Raw genomic sequence first — 21670 nt, forward strand, 5'->3', positions numbered from 1 at the left:
GCCATCCTGCCTTCCTTATTCTATATAGCCTGGACTTCTGAATTACTCAAGAAAATGAGCTGTGTTAGCACCTGATTTTAAAAGCAAATTCCACCCTGCACCTTAAACGTTAACAATCCTTTCCAGACACTCTTTCTCTTCAGGGTGCAGGACAGCCAAGAAACAGCAAGGCCCCAATTCACAGGAGGCACAGAGCACGTGACAAGCAGCCGCCACCTCGGCGGGGCCAGGCGCCCGGCTGCCTCCCCTCCTGCCCGAGTCCATTCCGAATCCACGCTCCAGCCAGGCCTTCTGATGGCGCAGCTCAGGACTTGGACACTACCGATCAAGTCAGCAGTTCTGACTTTGGGGTGAGATGCACAGAAGAACACGTCTGTGTTAGACATGAGGGGCCTCCCTCTCACTGCTGGGTATAGACTGCTCTCCTGGGAAGCTAGAGAACAAGATCTCAGTATTTCACCCTGAAAGTATTCAAACTCTTCTTTGAGGACTGTGGTCTGGTAGGATCTCTTGGAAATCAGCAAGTTTGTCAGAGATGAACTGTCACTATCTCCCTACAGACAGTTCCTTCCAATGGGAACCAATTAAAAAAAAAAAGGTCGAAAAACCCCAGTAATACCACTTCCTCTGCTTACATGTGGAACGAGATACATCATGGCAGAAAGCACATCTCTTACCTGTTAAAGCAGTTAACCATCGCGCTTCCTGAGAGACTCCCTGTTATGCTGGCCCCGGCCAGGGCCATGGTACTGGCAGTTTCACTGAGGTTGTCACGAATGGCTCCTATTCTATCCATGTGGCTACCGCTCGCGCTCAAGCTGCCCGTCAGTCCTCCAACGCTTCCTTCGCCGATGCTGGGGTTGTGACGTGCCTCTGCCACTGAAGTGGTATCTAGACAGAAATAAAGATGGCTTGTCACTCATGGAAGTAGAACTTAGTAGTTTCTAGAATGTGACCATGGAAACTGTTCCTGAAATTATGCTGAGAAAAAGATTTACAAAATATAATTGTGACAAAAATATAACTTCAAAACTCCCACCTTTATTGTAGTTGCTAAAATGCTTATGCCTGACATCACATAATTAAGATACCAAAAAAGTTAACCATGGATAGAATGGTAACACGCAGTCAAAGAAAATAGATGGATCCTATCCCAAAGAATACTGCCATATAATTAAAAATTGTAAAAGCCCCAGATCAGTATTTAGCTCCCCATATTACAGATAAAAAGATGAAAGCCACCAAGCTTCTACAACAAGTGTTAGGAAAAAGCTGCGCTAATTCTATCTTAAAACTTTTACCTATGGAAAAGACTTGAGTCTGGCATTGATTAAAATGGGTAAGAAAAGTTTTAATGGTTATATTACTGCACAGCACATACACAGAGCAGCTATTCTCATCTGAGAGCTGGTCTTTCAGCAATGGGTGGAGGTGGTCCTAACTATACAGTACCTCTTCTGCAAGTAAGTACTCTAGTATCTAAGGGCATCGAATATAAGTCACAAAGCCTAAATTCATAGAAAATGAATCAGATTTTTCTTACCTACAGCTGCATTTGTTCCACCAACATTTATATCATTTTCATCATCAAATTCTATCCTGACACCTTTTCCATTGCCTGCTGACACACCACAGCCTCCACTTCGGCAGAGGGAAATTGGAACGACTCCATATACGTAAGCCAGCATAATAGGAACACCGATACCTACAGAGCAAAGTACAGTCTTCCATTAAGCGTGACTTGTATTTCGGATCCTTTCATAAAAGCAATTTCGTTTTCCATGATTACTTAATATTTCACACTTGAAAGAAATCAGGAGGGAGAAAAATTAATAAATATTGGTAAATCACTATGGTGAAGTGACAGGAAAGTACTTTAAGCAAGCAGAATGTCCTCTGTCAGCACTGGTAGGCAGAGAAGCTTAATGCTGGACGAATTAATACTTCCAGTGTGTCCATAACCTCTTTTACAAACAAATTAAAATACTTTAAAGGTTCAGATAAGGTCCACTGGAGACAGTAATAATGTTCCACCTGAGAAGCAGAAATCTATTTCTAACATTATTCAACTAAAAATGTTACATATATGAGATTTTGTGTCCCACTACCAGTTTAGCAGGGATCTGACACCACTGCTATGAGAACAACTCAAGGCAGACAGATACCAGAGACAGTTTTATGACTGGCGTATCTGCATTTGCACAGCGGTCAGCCACTGTTAACAAGCAGTTCAGAGCCACAGCTTCAGCGACAATGTAAACCATCACTGCCTAAAAGTGGCCCTGTCTTCCCGAGGCCACTCATCCCTCTGAGCATCACTTCTGGCACGAGGGGAACACGGCATACACAGCTGTGTGATGAATCGGATCAGCGGACTGATCCAGCTTAAAACTAAATGGTGGGTCTAATGTGAATGAGTTATCCACGGCAGCTTACTAAGCAACTGTAAAGATGCTTGTGCTGCGACAAAGGAGAAGCAAGGCAGCGCTGGGCAAACGCACTCCTTTCAAATAATCAGGGTTTCTTTACAGTGAGCTTGAAATTACATAAGACAACAAATATTTTGTAATGTACATCCAGATTTTCCTCAAATATTATCCTCAATCTCTATGAGAAAGAACGATACAATTCAAACTGACTCCCAGAGCGTAACAGTTTGTCAACTACTGTAACATTAAGTGTAAGACACTATTCTTCTTTTGTGTTGAGAAAAGTTTGACAAGAAGTTATTCAAATGTGAATAGACTCTGTGGCAGCAGTTTTTTCTTGGTCAGTCATTTTAAAAAGCTTAAAGTATTTCAGTTTTAAAAGCTAGATATGACAATGTGGAAACTTCAATTTGCAAAATAAAAATAATTTTTAATTCTTCATTTTAATGCAGCATTTCCTGAAGTACTGTATTCTCTATTCTGCTCCAATAAATGTCTAACCTCAGATTCATCATTGTCTTAGTTCCTTCATCTATAAAATGAAAATACAAGACTTAGCTGTTTTATCAATGAATTCTTACAGAGTTTGGGTTGCAAGGTGTTACAATGCACAAAATAGTAGCAATTGCTTACCTACAGTTACTGCAGCGACAACTGGAGAAACAATTACAGATAAGGTTACACCACCTGCTATAGCCAAGTTTCGCTTGTGCTTCGAAATGTCTTTGCCTTCATATCGATTGTGAATCTTGGGAGAAGAAAAGAAGAAAGGTTTTTAGACTTATTGTCATAATACATTGCTTCAAGGATGGAAGAAATGACATATAATAGTTTGGAATCTGTATCCTCCTCTCTTCTGGAGAGACCACATACTATGTCACAATTTATTCTGTAACTCCTCTCAAAGAAAAGAAAATGTACACACTTGTTAATTTTAGGCAACTTCTTAAAAGTTAGAAGCCCTCCTATCCAGCAACTAAGCATTTACTTGCAGCCTCAAGTTAGAAGAGCTAGATCATTGAACAGCTTTTTTTTTGATTGTTGAGTGGGGACAGCAAGAACTCCCTTGCCCTGGCACCCTCCAGTAACAAGCTTCTTGTGCATTTACTCTCTCTAGGAACGTGTCTTTTCAAGGATGTGCACTTCATCTGTCATCATTCTTGGTAAAGATGCAATTACAAAGGAACAATAGGTCACTATCTTACTGGTTTTCATGAGGCTACATTAATCCTCACTACATCTAAGGAGGAACACAAAAAGAGAGTACTAAGAGGAAAATCACAGTATTTTTGTATCAATATGCTACTGCAAAAAGAATGACAAAAACGAGCAGAAGTTTCATCAAATATTGTGCTTTCTGAATTATAATTTCAATTAGAGATTTGGTAGAATAGTTCTCATTTTAGAATAAACTTGAAGTATTTGTATTTTTTCAGGCCAAAACAGGCAAATAAAGGGCAGAGAAGACACTGCACTTTGTATAACGAGAGTATCTACTTGCGCGGAGGTACGTTATACAGAGAGCAACACAGAGTGAGGGAGCACTTGAACATGGAACATACCTATGGATTAAAATGGAAAAAGGGAACACGAACGCTCTCACAGTACGAGCATTGAAGAATTACAAACCCAGGAAGATCAGGTTTCATGGGGCTCTGTGAGCAATTAGCAGGATCACCTCAGGCACTGAATTTTACTGTTATGGGCGATTTTAGCTACTGAAACAAGAGGCACACAACAAACATCTATAAAGGCTACTGGATTCCTCAAGCATAAAGCAACAAAAAGGAATGGAAGGGTTACAGAGGAGAATCTGATGGAAAACATGAAGATAGAAGGTTACATGGGCAGGAATGACTATGAAATAAGAGACTACAGAATACTGAGTAAAGACTAAAGAATATCCAAATAAAAATACTCTTCCAATGCAGAAGACAGACAGAATATTGTAAAAGAATAACAAAGCTTCCTTTACTGAAGCAAGAGCAGCATTAAGAAAATAGAAAGTAGGTCAGATTACTATGAATAGGTATAAAGGAACAGCATGAGGGTGTCAGGACAAAAATCAAAAAAGTTAAAAATCAAAAAGGTTAAAATAGAGGAGGAAAAAAGCAAGGGACATCAAAGTCTACAAGAAATCATTCTACAAGTACATGGCTAGTAAGAAGAAGACCAAAATGGATTGATTTGCTATTTAACAAAAAGGAAAGACAGTCAGAGGATGAAACTGGAGGCCTGTTCAATTTTTTTTCCCTTCAGTTGTCACTGAAGATGAACTGTGAGCCAGGTGACTGGTGACAAAGGAGGAATATCCGTAGGAAAACAGGTTAGAGTGTACTTACACGAGGTGATCTGAAAAGCATCTCAGCAGGCCCAATTTCAGAGCCACTAATAGTTTTTGAAAATAATTATTCATAGAGGATGTCTGAAAAAAATAAATCGGGAAAACTGGAAAAAGCTAAACTGCAATGATAATCTTTAAAAAGGTATAAAACAAGAAGCTGTGGAATTAAAGATCAGTGAACTGAACTTTAGTTTCCTGAAAACTGGGAACTTGTAGACATCAAAGCAAATGCAGGAAGTGAACAGGGCACACTGATTTTTCCTCAAGTAGAGATCACATCAGTTTTCTCCTGTGACAAGATAACTAGCCTTGAGGATGGGGAGAGGCAGATGTCACACACTGACTTGAACAAAATTTTGACATTTTCTGGTATGACACTCAAACAGGTTGTAATAGTCCAGACTGAAATACGGACTAGAGAAAACTACTCCTAGCTTCATGTACAACTGATAGAAAACATCCAAGTTGTCATTAGACTTTTTTACTCCCCAAACTGAAACTCTTCGCCCAATACTTTTCCAGGAGATATGCCCTGGATCAAGAGTAGTCAACATTTTCATTAACATAAAAGATGGAAGGAGAGGAACGTGCGTGTTGAATTTCAGGCCAATACAATTAGGAAGGTTGCAAGAATGCCAGAACTCATACTAGTCTTGAGAAGTTCAAGCAATGCCCTGAAATGACTAAAATGCAGCACAGCAATGAGTTCGACACTAGCCTTAGGAAGAGATCAATTGCCTGAATTACCAGTATGATGAGGATGGGTATGCGTTTTAAAGTACACAAAATGAAAATAGCATGTTATTGAAAAAGACATAACTGGCAGTTATATGCACAGGATCACCCTTTCATTTAGCTCAGCAGTAGTAATGCTTCATTTTCACTGCTGTATTCAAACTGGACACAACCAAAGGTGGCATGAACTCCTCGGAGGAGATTCAGGAGAGAAGAATCAGAGGTCTATAACAATGACAATCTTTTCTTGACAATCTGTCAAGAAAAACTGGAAGTGCTAGGTTTGTTTAGATATAAGAATGGAAGTAGACTTAAAAATCAAATATGTAACAGGATATCACAAACCAAAAGGATTCTTTATGTCAGCTGAAGATAGTGCAATAAGAGTTCAATGTAGGAAGACAATTTACATTAATGTTAGAAAAATCAGTTTTACTAAGAAAATCAGGCTCAGAGAGCCTGTGGAATCTCCATCAGATATATTAAAGAAAAGTGCAAACATGTGACAGGGGTCACAGAAAGATGACCATTGAGCATTGGGGTACAACAGAAATTCTCATGAGGCTGCCCTCGGACTAACTTTGAGACTTTGCCATTAATACACAAAGAGTGCTCAGTGATGGGGACCTATCCCAAAATCTAATGGAAAAGCAGAACATGCACTAGTAATTTGAAACAGGTAACTGCTGCCTTCTTCCTCTTATCATTTATAAGGTTCCAATTACTTCATGAGACAGAACAGAAGGGTCAAAAAACAACTGCAGCAGAAGGTAGGAGTACTTGCTTGAAAGAAAAAGATGAAAAAGAACACAGTGGAAAAGCTGTATCCCTAGACTTTTTGTCTAGCAGAAACATCAAGTGAGAAACACTTCCCTTCCCCCCAGCAAATGTAGAATTACATGTCTGTGCCAGTCACTATGAGAATCCATGCTGATAAAAGCAGAAAAACAGATCTTTTGATTCTGCCATCCAAGACATGTAACTGAACACTGAGCACCTGCTGAACCAAGCCACCATTTCGAAAAGCCCATTTCCAAAAGATGTGGGTAATTTACTACTTTAACCTAAATTACAAATATAAGATGTAATTATCTTTTGTTTTCCTTGCAATTTGCCATTTACTTTATACTAAGTACTATTATATTTGAGAGGAAATACATCAACTGCCTTCTGATTAACATCGTCCTTTCTAGCCGATTCCCACAAACAGTAAAATGCAGACAGATGCTGTCTAGCTCCCTGCGCTGAACACTGCTCCACAGAGTGGACTGGTCCAAGGCGCCTAACAAACTGCTGAGTATAAATGCTTGAATGTGTGCATGCACAAACCTATGCTAGCAGAATTTTATCCTAAAATACTGGTAACTACCTGCTTTTAAGAAAAATAAGGACTTCCTTTTTGCCTTCCTTCTCCTCTAAATATTGTTTAGTTTTAAGGGATGCAAGGAAAACCAGAGATAAAAAACAAATCAATTTTGAATAAGCATGCAAGAACTTCCCTGGCAAGATGCAGAAACTGGAAATTGTTCAGTATTTCACTCCGCCTGTTTTAAAAGGAACGACATTCTTATAAACACTGCCTCTCCTTCCTGTACAACTGAAACAAATATCCTTAAATGATTTAGGGTGGTGGTGTTTTGTGGGGGTTTTTTGTGTGTGGTTTGTTGTTGTTGTTGTTGTTTAAGGCTGGTGGAGATAGCCAACTTAACATAGTATTATCCAATTCATACAATTCAGAAGATAACACCTGAAGCATGTTAGGAGTTGCAGCACATTTTACCTTTCGTCCCACATACACAGGGATTCCAATAATCATAGCAGGAATAGCAATGCCAGCTATTAAAGCAATTCCTACAGGAGCTCCAACGAGTGTCCCTAGTTGCCACAGTATTTTCTTTTTACGGCTCCATGGTTTCTTTCCCCAGAATGTGCAACCTGATGGGCTAATAGAAAGAAAAAACTGTAAAGAAATTGTAAATAAATCAACATAACTATACAGTACTAAACTGTTCTCTAGTTAAAAAACTACTGTTCTTAGGTTCAAGTTACAGATGTTATGGATACCAAACAGTTATAATTTCTTCAGATTTTTTTTTGCCTTTACAACGTGTTTTGCAACATAATGAGAATCATATTGCATATTACCACATGCCAATCCGTGGTTCACAGGTAACTTACATAATCAGAGTTGCTTACTACAAAGACAACACAGCAGTATCAAGGTATCAGTAAAAACAGGGGTATGTTCATCTAAAACACTTCATTTGTTGTAATAAGTACACATTGCACACATGAAACTTAGAACCAAGTATTTTAAAATAAAAAAATAACAAAGCACTAATTTAAATACATGCATTGAAAACTAACTCAATTCTCAGATATTAATACTTCCACTGTGATTCTCTAACAGGAAGAAAGCCAAACTTGCAGCACAGCATCCAGGAATCTACTTCTATACACTTTAGAAAACAAATTGCCAACATAGATTTTTTTTTTTTCTTAAATGTACCTTAAATAATGTAAATCTGAGATCTCTTTCATACACAGCCAACAGAATTCACAGCCACAGACAGCACAAGTCATATGATTGCAGCTTCCATCATTCATTTTTATTATATAAGCAGCACAGCGTGGGCATGGCTTTATGTCATCAGCTGTTTAAAAATGAATATAAAGATAATATCAGTTCTCTAGACAAGCAGATTTAACCAAAATATAGACATATGTTTGGGAAAACTGACTGAACCATTATCTGAAAAATGGAAGAAGTTTATTGTAAGTTTGCTTTACAAATCTTGATTTGGCAATAACATGATAGCTACTGGTGTTTGTAAACCTTGGACCAAGTAAAACTAATGAAAACAAGGTGTATTAGATCACATTCAAGTAATTTAATAATTAATGCATACACTCTGTTCAAGGATTTTCTAAGCTTAATGCAATATATATTAGCCGGACATTAAATATGTATGTTACCACAGGACTGATAATATGGTCTCTTTAAATATAATCCTCTCTTACATTTCATGCTGTTATGAATCTTTTACTTGAATATTCAGTCTCTACTCTGTTACTACCTCTTATCTCAAATCCACCTCTCCTTCTACATTAAGTTCATTTCTTTGGTATCACCAAACTCCTCTTGAGTCCTTTTCACAGCCCTACTTAATACTTTCTTACTCCCTAGAAAAATTAAAATTCTGGAGGCCCTCCTTGTTTTCAAGTCAAATACTGAAAAATGCAGTTAAGTGACCAGCTCTATCGTTAACACACAAGGGGTCATTGAGCAACAGTGAAACACGTGTACACTGACAACCATAGTTGTGATCTTCGCTCTTTCACCTTACTGGTTAGCATCTGCACTTTGGGACAAGCTATTTGCTCACAGCAGCAGAAATAACTTGGAGCTCCTACTGCAGAAGCCCAAGTTTATTGCCCCTGCACTACTTGCTAGGACAAACAGAAAAGAAGGGTTATACTTGGAACGATGAATATCCAGAGATGCAGAACCAGCAGGAAGAGTACCTCTACCGACTCCAGTGCAAAAGGACAGCGAGCAGCTGAAAGGAGGCACCAGCTGTTCCCAGGTGGCAACACATGCACAGCCTACAGGGCAGTAACTAAACTGAGCAAGTTCTTACAGCACAGACATGGCAGAGCTACTGCTGTTCCTGCTGGGACTGACTGAAAGGGCAAGGAAAGGAACTAGCCTGCCAATTTAAAGTTTTGGTTTGTTTTGGTTTTATTCCAAAACTAGAGAAGTACCCCAATTTTTAAGACAAGAGGAGGTGCCTTGTTAAAATGAGCCAGAACAAACAACACATTAGAGACTCCCAAGTCTAGGCTAGATTGGAGAACGACAGCTCTAACTACATTCGAAGTGTAAGAGACATTTCCCCAACTATCTACCTTGTTTGGTCAGGCAGACACAAAAGCTGCCAAATAGATCAGTCTGGTGAAACTCTTGAGCCAATTCTTATCAATAGCAAACCAGACTCTTGCTCTGCAAAGTACTACTCCAAAGAGTTATCCTCTTTTTGGGGGGCTTACAAACAAGTTCATTTTTAAGAAGACAGAATTGTTTGCTTCCTGGTAGCCAAGACAGATAAATATTTTATTGAAAAACACTAATTAGTACTAATGAACAAATGTCAAATGTCAGAGCTGGCAGACTAATAGTCTCTTCTGAAAGCAGAAAGTCAGTGTTCTCAAGTTTTATTATTAGCAGCCCTGTGAAATTTCACCTGCAATGGAGAAAAAAAAGTTTTCCCAGTGCATAAGTGATACAACCTAATGAAGTCAGCCTGCCAAACACAAAGACCGCTTTGCAGCAAGTTTCTTTGACTTCACATTTTTCAGCTACAAAGGAAGAATTTCAAATGCTGACAAGCCTGTAAGATTGAAGTCAGGTGCTATGGTCACAGAATACTTCAAATTATAACATTTAAAATTTGAATTCAAACTTAAAACTGTATATTTTATATTTCTGAAAGACAAAGCAGCTAGTATCTACCATATTACTCTTCAGTTCTTTCCTTTTTAGAGTTAATTGTGCAAATGTACTACAGAAAAATACTAAAAAGGTTTTACAGACACAGTATCATAATCATAAATACCTGCTGCTCCAGACTCCTGGCTGTAGCTAATAGATGAAGAACGAATTGTTCTCAGGCGCAGACTTTGAGCTCTCTCCTGGCGAGCAGCATCACAGGTCTGGTTTGGATGCCAAATCTGCTTACAGTGGTAGCAAAACTCAGTTCCACAGCCTTCTCGTCCACACGTCAGTTTGGGACAGCTGGCACATCCAAAAGCGATCACAGCGTATCTTGAATGATCAAGAGAGGCAAGAGAGAATTTTGTTAATAAAAACAGTCCTATCTATAGACTGGAGCAGACAAGACAGCTGCCAGAGCAGCTGACGCAGGCACAAAGGCAGCGGGCATCAGGAGGTGACGTTAGGTGGCCAGCACAGGTTTCTCACCACGTCCTCCCTCAACTCCATCACTATTGCACTGGACTAAGACTGTACAGAAATACTACAATCAGTGTAACGCCTTGCTCTACCCCACCTTGGTAACTTCGTGCAGCACTAAAGTATACTGCATTTAAGGCTGAATGCGGTACTCTAGGTTTATGGTCACAAAGCAACCACAGTTTAGAACAGCGGGATAATAATACGAAAAAAAGGTACTAAAAAAAAAAAGTGTCCCAGTCACTATGGGCATGTCTAGGCTTGACCGTTTCTGTAATCTGGGAGGATCTTTGCAAAGTGAGCTGTAGTGTAATCTGTTACTGTAAAGGCATCTGATGTGGTACTGCATGACATTTCAGTGTTTTACTGGTTGCCTTGTATAATGAATACCACTTTCTACTTTAAATAGCTGTTTGTTTACTTTTGGTATTTTAAAATGTCAAAACAAAGCAAGTATTTTATAAATATTTTGGTTTCTCAATTATTACAACTTTTTTGGACAATTTTTTAAAAATACATTTGAAACTGTAAAAACAGAAATTGGTAAGAGTTCAGGGCTTTACTGCCACCTTTACTCTGACAATACTAGAGGGTAAAAAAGCTCCAAAAACCTTGAGACTTGCAAAACTGTGTTACACTATTTTGTTATCAGACACTACATGAACAATTCTATACAATGACAGTTTTTGCCACAAATCCAGTTCTCCATCAGGTTTACATTTTAAAGTTTACATGATAAAAATACAGACAATGTATATTATAGTTCATATAAATACTAAATACATACACACATATGCCTTAATTCCTACCCACTGTAAGCTTTTCAAAGATTTTCAATAGCTTTCTTTTAAATAGAAAATGATGCTATGTCCATGGGTATGAACACTTAAAACAGATTTATAGTTCAAATTCACATGAACAGTCCCCCTGAATAGACTTCAACAGATTTCTAAATGCAGCAAGGCATTAATTTGTGGCTGTTCAAATGAAGGTAATTTTATTTTAAAAGACTAAATTGTTTATTTTTACCCCCTGCCTGATTTATAGTAGTTGCATAAATTAACTCAAAATATTCTTTATTGCTAATGATACTAAAAAAAATATTCCCACTCACATATCTATCTGAAAATTTAGCTGTTTTCATTTTAGAATAGCTAGATCTGAAGCACTGTAAAGTTAATGCAAATCCTATCTCTTTCATTAGTGTTTTAAAACAGCACGTTTGAAGTTTCCTCCTGTGCTGGTTTGACTGAAAATGATTAATTTCTTTTCCATGCAGTTTTTTCCTTTATTTTTTATAGCCAGCATGGTCATTGTTTGGATTTAGTCTGAGAACAAGACCACCCTAGGACAGTGTTAGGTGTTTTTAATTGCTCTGCTCTGAGGGCCAAGGATGTTCTGAGCACACTGCTCACAGGTGTGAGGCAGCGAGGAAGGGGGGCATGGATGGGGCAGAGCTGGACTGACATCCAGACCAATTAATCAGAATATTCCATGCCATTAGCATCACGCTCCGTATTTGAGTCAGGATCTTCTGGCTAGGGACACAGTCAGGACAGGGAGGGATGGAGACCTGTTCTGGTTCTGTCCTGTTTTGGTGGTGTTCTGTTCAGGAGTTTATTTTGGCCTTTTGCCATCCAGCTGTTTTGCAGTGTCCTCTGGGCCCTTCTGCCTTTTTCTCTCTCTGGGGTCAGCTGTTGGAACCAGGTGCTGCTGCCTGGGACTGGCTGCTTAGTGTGGGTGAAGTTCATGAGGAATTGCATTGAGTATCTTTCATTTTATATTCTATTTCCATTTAATATATATTAGTAGTAGTATAATATATTAGTGTTATTTTGTTATTTTATTAAACTGTGTTTCTCTCAATCCACGAGCTTCTCCCTTCCCTTTTGATTCTTTCCCCTATTTGGGGCTGGGGAGGGAGGACTCACTGAGCAGCTACCATGGTTATATTGCCAGTTTGGGTTAAACCATGACACCTCCCTAAAAAGTTCTGCAAACAAATAGGAGTTTTCAATCTTAAATTTACAGATGATGCAGTTTCAAATAAAAATCAGATAATACTCGTCTGTTTTCAAATATTTCTTACTTTCCAAATAAAAAATTGTTTCAATAATTGCTAGACTCTTCTGTATTGTTGCCAACTTAATCAGCTCTCTTTTCCCACTTACTGCAACTGAAGACATAACTGCTTTGTATGTACACAAACTCTGATCCAAATGCTCCTTCAACATATAGGGATACATCCAAGACTCACCAATGTTATAGCAAAGAATCTTAAATGTAGGCCACAGAACGAAGTATCAATTTATATCCTGCCTCCCATTGCTAATAAAGAAAAGGGGAATCCAGGAAAGGACTCCCCATTTGGGACTGATGTGTGGGTACCCCTTTAGAAAGTAACTTTTTAGACCAGAGTAAATCTCAGTTCAAACTGTACAAGACTATAGGCTTAATTTCTACATTTTGCATTCATTTTACAGGTGATGTGAAAGCCAGAAATTCTTATCAGGCTGAGAGAACGGACAACCAACCAAATTAAAAGTAATAATGAGTAAAACAAAAACCAGAGGCAAAGAGCAATTACTTGAAGAAGGATGTACAGTAGAAATAGGAATGAAGAATTTTTATTCTTTTGCCCAATCTGCTTTTTCCTTGACAAAGACAAGAAAAATCTAGGAATTGCTGCTCTCTTCTAATAATGTCAGCAATACCATCTCAGAGCAAAACCATTAAATAATTCAGATAGAACAAAAGACAGAACACATTTGGAATGCTGATTCACTAAGGCTTGTTAAAATGACATTGGAAAACTGATAGGAAGAAACAGAATCTCAAAAATTTAGCCTGGAAGAAAGTCCATGAGGTTCCCTTACCTGTGCTCTTTGCCCCAGGGAAAGATCACCTATTTGCCAGTGTCCTCTACCAAGCCACTGCAAGTACACTACAGCTGGTCCAAAGACTTTTACAGTATTCAGGATGCATTTGAGCTTGCAACAAAAGCTGAGAATGAAGCAGCCCAGGGTCAGAAGACAGTGGTGCCAGCGGTATGGACCACAGCTGGCACCACACTGCTTCAGTGCTAGAGACCGCACAGCTCCCAGGCAGAACTACTGCAGAGGCTTCTCCTCCAAGCTAATACACAGCTCTCTTCTTGAGAATATCGTAAGAAGTTCTCTACTGGCACAGGAGTAGTAGTAATACACTTACACCATGGTTAACTCTGTTTCAAGATCTGTTTGGTTCCAGTTTTGCCACCTCTAGGACCTGTTTTTAAACGAATGGAGTAGGGAAAACAGACCAGGTTTTTCCCCAACAGAGTGAAAGACAGATGAAAACGAGATATTTACTTCCTAATTATTCTTTGTGGTTTATAACACACAGTTAACTATATGTATGTTAAATAACACAGGGTCTTGTGACGTAGGAAAAAAAACATTCTAATAGACTAGCCTAGCTTGTCTACTTTTTTTCCTTCCTAATTTTCTCCGCAAAGTTTTTATCATTATCTGCTGTTTATTGGGTCAAGACCCTTTTTCTAAGTGTGATGCCCACACCCTGAAACAATATCACAAGGGTTATTTCATCAGTTCTGAGGAGAACAGAAGCACTGACATGCACCGTCAGCTCTGTTCTTTTACCTATTCGTGCAGCGAGTTTGTCCTACCAAAATGTTATACTTTGCACCTATTTCCTATTTATTACAGTACTTCTAATTTTAAAAGACAACTTTAGTAAATAATGCTACCTTCTGAAGTTATTGTACCTCTCCTACTTTGGGATCAATGGCAAATTTAGTAAACGCATGCCATCCAGCTCCTTAATGAAATATTTCACCCATACTAAAATCAGGTCAGCTCCCATCACACCCCTAATGCATTCAGCCAGTATGACCTATCAACACCTGATCAGAAAAAAACACCACAGCCTCAGTTTTAATTGATATTGCACAAATTGATTACATCTGCCAAAGTAATTAGATACTGATAACTGTTCTACCACTTAATTGTTAAGCCAAATGTCTGCTGAGCTGACAAAACATGATGGCACGACCTCTTGTTTCTTTAGGATGACATAATGAATGATGATAAAGAATGATCCTGCTGAGAAGTATCCAAGTAAACAACCTCATCCTATTTTAAATTAGTAATGAGAATTCAGTGAGGACATACTATCCCTGCATCAAAAACAGAATTCATCTATCACCATGAAGTAGTTCCCTACCACATGAAACATATTAGGAAAAAGTCACATTATTAAAGTAGAGTTAAGGTCACCCATCGAGTATTAGTTTGTTCCATTCCCCTCACACAAAAACACTGGCAGAGTTTAGCTGCCTGGAAATATTCTGTGTTTTCCACAGGACTCCATCCTCAGAGTATGGAGCATGCAGTTGGTGGCTCTGCAGCAATGATTTTAGTATTTGCTGTGTACTAACTAATATATTGCTGTGGTCCCACGTGATTGCACAGAACTTTAACTTTGATCTGAAGACCCAATTTTTAATTTTATAATGGTATTATCTATAGCAATTATCATTACAGTTTGACCATTTAAAGATGCTTAGGATTTTTTTTAAAACAGATGAGAAAACTGAGGCACAAATAAGAAGGTGAAAAGTCTCCATTAAACAAATCCACCTTACTTTTTTAGTACCGCAGTAAGCAGATTGTCTGAATAACTGAAATACGGTTTAACAGTTCTTATATGCTTCCCCTTACCTTCAGTAACTAGAGTTTGTCCAGAACACCGAAACTCAGGGAAATCTGAGACAGGTATACTTCTGCCCATCAAATAATGCCTTCTAGTGGTTGTTTTCTTTTGCAGTTATCAAAGCAGTAAGAACAAACTATAGTGGTTTTGTCCACGTAACTTTGTTACAAGCTCATGCAACCAATCTACCTCTCAAGTAATTTCTCCTCTGCTCAAACCACAGCACAGCACTGCCACCCGCTTTGGATCAGAGGACCTAAGAAACTATCACTTTCCCAGTCCCTGCTTTTGACCCACATTAGCAAATTCTATTTCATTTGAGGTATGAAAGCAAAAGTGTACTTCAAATATGTTTCTTAACATATCATTTACATTTGAAAGCCTCCTAAACATTAAGCACCTGAACATTAATATTGGCATATTTAATCCACCTAATAGTCAGTCCAATTCAGCTTGTTCTCTTCCAACATTCTTCTTTTTCTTCTAATTATTGCTCATATGTGAGGCTTTGAGAGAGAGAGATGTCATCTTCTATGAGTTTTTAGCATGCACTTCACATCCAGATCATAGTCAGGGCTATAACCTTTAGACATCATGATAACGCAAACAATCTCTAAAAAACCAACTTGCTGAAGAATGGCATTATGAGATGCCAACAGCAGAAAAGCCTGTGAACTGCTCAGCAGTATTCAGCCTACTCATGTTAGAATTCAGAATGGTTTCAGAACCGCTTAAGTATTAAAGCAATGTTAAAACATTACGTTCCTCAGATAATAAGCAGGAACAAGCTGATTATTATCTTACATCAGAATCCTGCTGACAGGCAACAAGTGGTGTCTCAACCAGCCACAAGATGGAAGATATCTGAAGCTGGAGAGGTCTTTTTATAGAAAAAAAAGCTTTTAATCATTTTCCATAGTTAAAAAAATAAAATACCCACTGTGCTCTAACAAATGGACTAAGTTAAAAGTAGTCATTGAATTTTCAGTTCTATTTAGTCTGAGCTTTGCACTGTTGCCTTGATAGAGCAATACCTTTTTTTTTTTGCCTGCTGTAGATACATAGCAACCACCTACAAATAAGTTTCATGACATTGCTGAAATTCTCTCTGTGCAGAAAAACAAACCAAACAAACTACTTGAGGAAGGGTTTTATTTTGGAAGGCAGGTTGTGGCTTGGTGGTTGGGTTTTTGTCGGTTTAATTTTTTCTTTAAAAAAGAGAATTCTGCCTGCTACCTACTAGTACACAACACACAACAGAATGCTAAAGTAAAGTAACTTTTCAAAAAGCATAACACTATGAATGTTATCTATTTATGCTGTCACTATTTTGCAGATACTGGGAAAACATACATACCCACAATCTGGAGCTGGGCACCACCTACAATCAGGATCCGCAACCAGCCATCGCCTAAGCATAAACTCTTCGTATTTTTCCATCAAGATGTCATCATTTAATATCAAACGAATATCATGAGGATTAAACCGTTCTGAGCATTCTGGACAGCTAATATTAACTCTGCTCTCGGAGATTTCTATCCGGAGGTACTGACGCAAGCAATCCACACAAGATCTATGGTGACAAGTCATTATCTCCGGGAACCTGTCCTTGGAGTGCCGCAAAAGGCATAAGGGGCATTCCAAGAAGTCTCCACTTGGTTTGCTGCTAGAGGTTGTTCCGTTATCGGAAGAGGTACACGTGGAGAAAATAGAGTTCTTGTCTGTACACATTTCTGAATGAATACTTTCAATACTTGCAATTCCATCAACCCCTCCATTTAAATCCCTAGACTTGCGTTTTGTGTCCTTTTTTCTTCGAAAAAGAGAGCCCAGTGATATTCTTCTTTTCTTTGGTGCCTTTTTAACTGACGGCAAGCTCACAGAGGAAGCAGAAGACTGGAGGTCCCGATCAGAGCCCATTTGCCGATGTAAACTCATGTCTAGCTCACTCATCAGAAATGGGTTAACTTTCATATACAACCCTAGTCATTTTTAAGGATCAAAATAATAGAGTCAGAGGATACAGGCATATTATTATGTAATCCAGTTGGAGAGTTGTCATGCAGAATATTCATACGTATCCAGTTCCAGCAAATTCTTCACAGGAATTCCCTATATTAGGAGGAAAGATGAAGAAAATATAGATTAGAAACACATTTATCACTTTTGGTTCTGAAAGATGACAGTACTCTAATGACCTGCTATTCATATTACTGCCATTTTCCCCTCACCATCTGACCCAATACTTCCTTCTGTCAGCTTTTTCTAGTCTTTACAACTTTCTCACCTTAAAAAGCCTGAAATTTCTCTGTTGTCAAAGAATATCTTTGTTACACTTCAGCAGTTGCAAGAACAGCATTTTTACTCTCCTGCTCCCTGACTGGGGTGGTGTGTGTGGGTGTGCATGCACACATGTAGAATTTACCATAACCCAAGGTGACAACTAAGTAAATGTATAACAAGTTCTTCTATAAAGTGCAGTAACGGGCTTACAGCATTGGAAACTTTCCTGTTTTCTCTACCTTACATTTTCCACACATGTTCATGTACAAATCCAATAAGTTAATTTTAAAAAATTAACTATTTTTGTGTATGTTTTAAATCCATTTAGACTATCAGCAGAGATCAAGTTACTGTGGCTAAACGACTCAAGATATTCTCAAAACCTGAGGGTTGCCAGAGAAGTATGCAGATGCATATTTATAATGTAAGGCACCTGAATATTTCAGGAGGCAGAGCTGCAGAGTGAGTGACAGCTAACACTGTCCTGCCCTTCAACTTCCATATTGCAATTCAAGCAAAGACTAGAGTTAAGGTGACGACATTTGAATTTTTCATCATATTGATAAAAAAAATAAGCCCCAAAAATCAGATTCCCATCACATATCGAGCTTCAATTATTCCCTATGTACAAGATGACAGCAAAGACTTCCTTCTGTTCCCTGTTGCTTAGCTGGCTGGCTCCAAGAGCAGAAAGAAATAAAGGTATTTTCCTATTTTCCTCCGACAGAGGAGACTGCTGCAAGAAGTGGCAGATCACCTCCAACCAAAAATGCTCACTTCCCCCAAACACGCAAATATTCCCACTTGGAAGCTTGGCTGTGCAACACAAATTTTTCTACCTCTCAGTGAACTGCTTCTGTAATAGGAGAATGAAAAGGCATTTGTCGTGAGATATAAGTGTTCGGTGTCTGGTTACTAAAAAAGTAAGTCAAATGGTAGAAACAAAGGAACATGAAGGGCCACTGACAATGATAAAAAAATACAATTTCTAACTTTCACATCTTGGTACAGAAAAGATGAAGGGGGCAAAAAACTGACTGAGGTGATAGCCTCTTTCCCAGATCCCAGGCAGCCTGCACGCAGCTGGAGACCAGCCAAACCACAGCTGTGTGCCGCACGTCCCCAGGATAGGATCACTGCGACGACTGGGTCAGGACTGGGAAGTTTCAGAGGTGACCGACCAGTGGCGGAAACAGGAATCCCTCTCTGAAGAGGAAACACAGAAATAGCCGCCGGGCTGTGCAGCTCCCTGGAGCAACGTGCACAGCAAACCCGCTGCTGGGCCCTCTCCACACTGCTGGAGCTGGGTGCCATACACGTACTAGCAGTCACCACTACCCAATTTGTACAACCATCCAGTACAGTAGTACCTCACAAGAATACTACCGTCTTCAAGTACAAGAATTAAACAAGCACAACAAAAACAACCTCAGAAAAATCCCTCACATCTTCTAATTTTGCTAAAGAGGTCATAGTTTTGGGCCACTAGATGTTTAAGTTTTTCCTTAAAAAAAAAAGCACCACTACATTATGTTTTTTGTTCAAATACTGAATTCCGCCCCCCCGCCCCAGAAAAAACTATTACCTCTGTAGAACACTATCAAAAAATTAGTATTTTATTCCCAGAGTCTGTCTAAAACAAAGCATTCTTTCAAGAACATAACATACTCTTCCTTCCCTCCTAAGGGAACATGTTCAGCCTAAAATCTAGTCAAAAGGAATCTTGGATGCTTTACCTGCTTCTGTTCCCCAAACAAATTTAATAGCTTCAGAGGCATTGTTTCTCATTAGATGAACTAAACCATTCCCTTTTCTAAAGAAAAAAAGGTGAAACTGAAAAAACTGCTTGACAATGAAGACAGAAGGGAATATGCTTCTCTCTAGGATCTTGGCATGATGTTGTGTCATAGATACACACAGTTAGTAGACAGTGTCTGAAATATACTGCAGAGATACAAATGCTATAGCCTATGGTTGACAAATTAATTTTATAAGTCTAGAAGTGCAAGAAAAACCTTGAAAGCATTATTATAACTACATACTTACTGACATTTCTATGTTCACAGAGATACTACCAGAACGGTGCAAAGTGCCAGCCCTCCAAGTCAGGAGAGTTAATGAACAACATGAACAGCAATCACCACACTTATTCCAGGCAATGAGGTGGTATTTTTTTGTTGTTGTCGTTTTGTTTGTTTGAAAATATATATTTTTTAAAAATAGCAAATAAATACAGTAACCCAGCCAAGCCTATGACTACAAGCCTTCCTCTCCTCCCTTTCTCTGGAGAGGAAAGAATGCGTATTACAGCATTTTTGCCAGTTCCAACAGATGTACAAAATCAAGAAATAGCAGCTCTGGTAATGAACCAGTTGTACTTTTTTTTTAAAAATAAACAAAGATTCTCCCATGCTCTGAAGAAAGAGACCAGTACGTCCTATAGTTCTCTTTGTGTAACTGGATATGATAAGCAGTCTCTCAGAAACAGCAGATTGCTTTTCTAAAGAAAATGGTTAAACTTTGTCATGAGTTTTGAAAAGTTGTCAGTTATTTCAGACAATCAAATATGCTCTCTAGATTTGAATGCATAAAGCCAGTTTTAAAAGCCACACTCTTCCTTATATAGTAATTTTGGATTGCCATTTTAGTGACGTTCAAAGATGACTCTGCTGAAGTGAAAAGATTCAGCAGATGATTTATTACAGCAAAAAATGAAGACAAATGTTACTACGCTAATAATGATCAGAGCTGTACAAAATCATAAGCACCTTACTAGCGCAATCTGGAGCACTGGCCAGTCCTCACGTTGCCCAACCCAACACAGCAACTGCATGTTTTTGCTGACAAAAAGAAAGAAAAAAATACTTGATTCTGTATAGCCAGAGAACACAACACCTCTATTGTTCCAGTAACAATGAGTCCACATGAAGGAGATACACTGTGTGAAAAATGAAGCTTTGAAATCAAGAGACTTGAAACGAGCTGAGACACACAATTATGGTAATAATAACGAACAATCTGATTTTGAGAGGCAACATTCATTGCAAGTTCTGCACAACTCACTGACCAGTATAAACTCTATCAACATACAGAAGAAACTAATATGGGCAACAACAAAGGGATAGAAAACCCACACACAGAGTATAACTCCTAAAAATGCAAGTTCACCACTGTCCTCAACACTTCCTCAAAAGCACTTACCGACTACAGAAAATCATGTTTCTGGCTTCCCGCCATGCCCAAAGCTCTACCACAAATCCAAATTCCAGCCGTACTTTGCATTTTGCTCATGCCACAGACTACCACAAACCACCAGTTGCCACAGCACAAACACACCTTGTCATTTGAGGATTTCCAAAAGTATGTGTGACATTTACAGATGTAACTCATGTAAAGCTCAGTTCTTAACTGCTATTCCTTTGGTAATCCCTCCTAAACGGTTTGCTGGGGAAAACTAAACTAGCATCCAGCTGATTTCCTTCTGCAATTCTTTTTGACCATACTGCTTTAAGTAAATACTATTGCTGACCATATAAAGGAGGGGGAGGGAAAGGAAATTGGAATAATCTTGCAAAGGGAAAAGTTTTCAACTCAAGATGACTGGGGTGAAAAATATCTCCTAGTATGGCTCTCCACAACAGAACCTTTGCTCGCCTCATCTTACTAGTTTGAAAACTTTTACAAAACGCACTAGGGCAGCAGAGCATAACCCTACTGCAAACAGAAGAGTGATAAAGCCCTACTTCCGTAAACCAGCTGCTGGGGGAGACTAACTCCCTCACGCTCCTACCTGCCCTCCGAACACAGCAGAGGCACCAGCTCCACATGTTGCCTCCTCTTCCACTACGTGTTCAACCTGATACATGGGAGCAACAAATAAGGGAGCCTCTGCCAGCAGGACATGCAGCTTCAGACACTTTTGCACAATGAAGGCAGGCTTTAATATTTCTTTATGAAAGGGGAAAACCCACCATAAACAGATGTATCTACATCCTCACTAAAGACATTAAACTCCCTCATGTGATTGGTGCTTATGTGGTAAATTTTGACTTTTCCTGTTGCAAATGAACACTCTTCATTTTAGGCATTTGCTCCTCCTGGCAATTTAACCAAGCATTGACTTTGTGTTAGTATACTGAAAGCTATTTCTCGATTAAAACTGATTATTAAGAGCTTCCTCCTTTGACATCTGCA

At 38.8% G+C, this 21670-nt stretch overlaps 2 protein-coding genes across 4 annotated transcripts in view; both read right to left on the reverse strand.

Moving 5' to 3' along the window:
- Positions 1–21670, reverse strand: part of PABPC1 (poly(A) binding protein cytoplasmic 1) — a 338028-nt gene that overhangs the window by 138359 nt on the left and 177999 nt on the right. The window lies entirely within an intron of this gene.
- Positions 1–21670, reverse strand: part of RNF19A (ring finger protein 19A, RBR E3 ubiquitin protein ligase) — a 62222-nt gene that overhangs the window by 3472 nt on the left and 37080 nt on the right. For all 3 annotated transcript variants that reach the window (XM_065628826.1, XM_065628824.1, XM_065628825.1), the window contains 7 exons: positions 16551–17305; positions 10125–10333; positions 8018–8162; positions 7289–7451; positions 3063–3177; positions 1544–1705; positions 678–891 (listed from right to left, as the gene is read on the reverse strand). In XM_065628826.1, the coding sequence (XP_065484898.1) occupies positions 678–891; positions 1544–1705; positions 3063–3177; positions 7289–7451; positions 8018–8162; positions 10125–10333; positions 16551–17167 (1625 nt within the window). In that variant the 5' untranslated portion in view covers positions 17168–17305. The remainder of the gene's footprint in view (positions 1–677; positions 892–1543; positions 1706–3062; positions 3178–7288; positions 7452–8017; positions 8163–10124; positions 10334–16550; positions 17306–21670) is intronic.

The sequence above is a fragment of the Caloenas nicobarica genome, chromosome 2, assembly GCF_036013445.1.
Source record: "Caloenas nicobarica isolate bCalNic1 chromosome 2, bCalNic1.hap1, whole genome shotgun sequence".
Classification (NCBI taxonomy): Eukaryota; Metazoa; Chordata; class Aves; order Columbiformes; family Columbidae; genus Caloenas; species Caloenas nicobarica.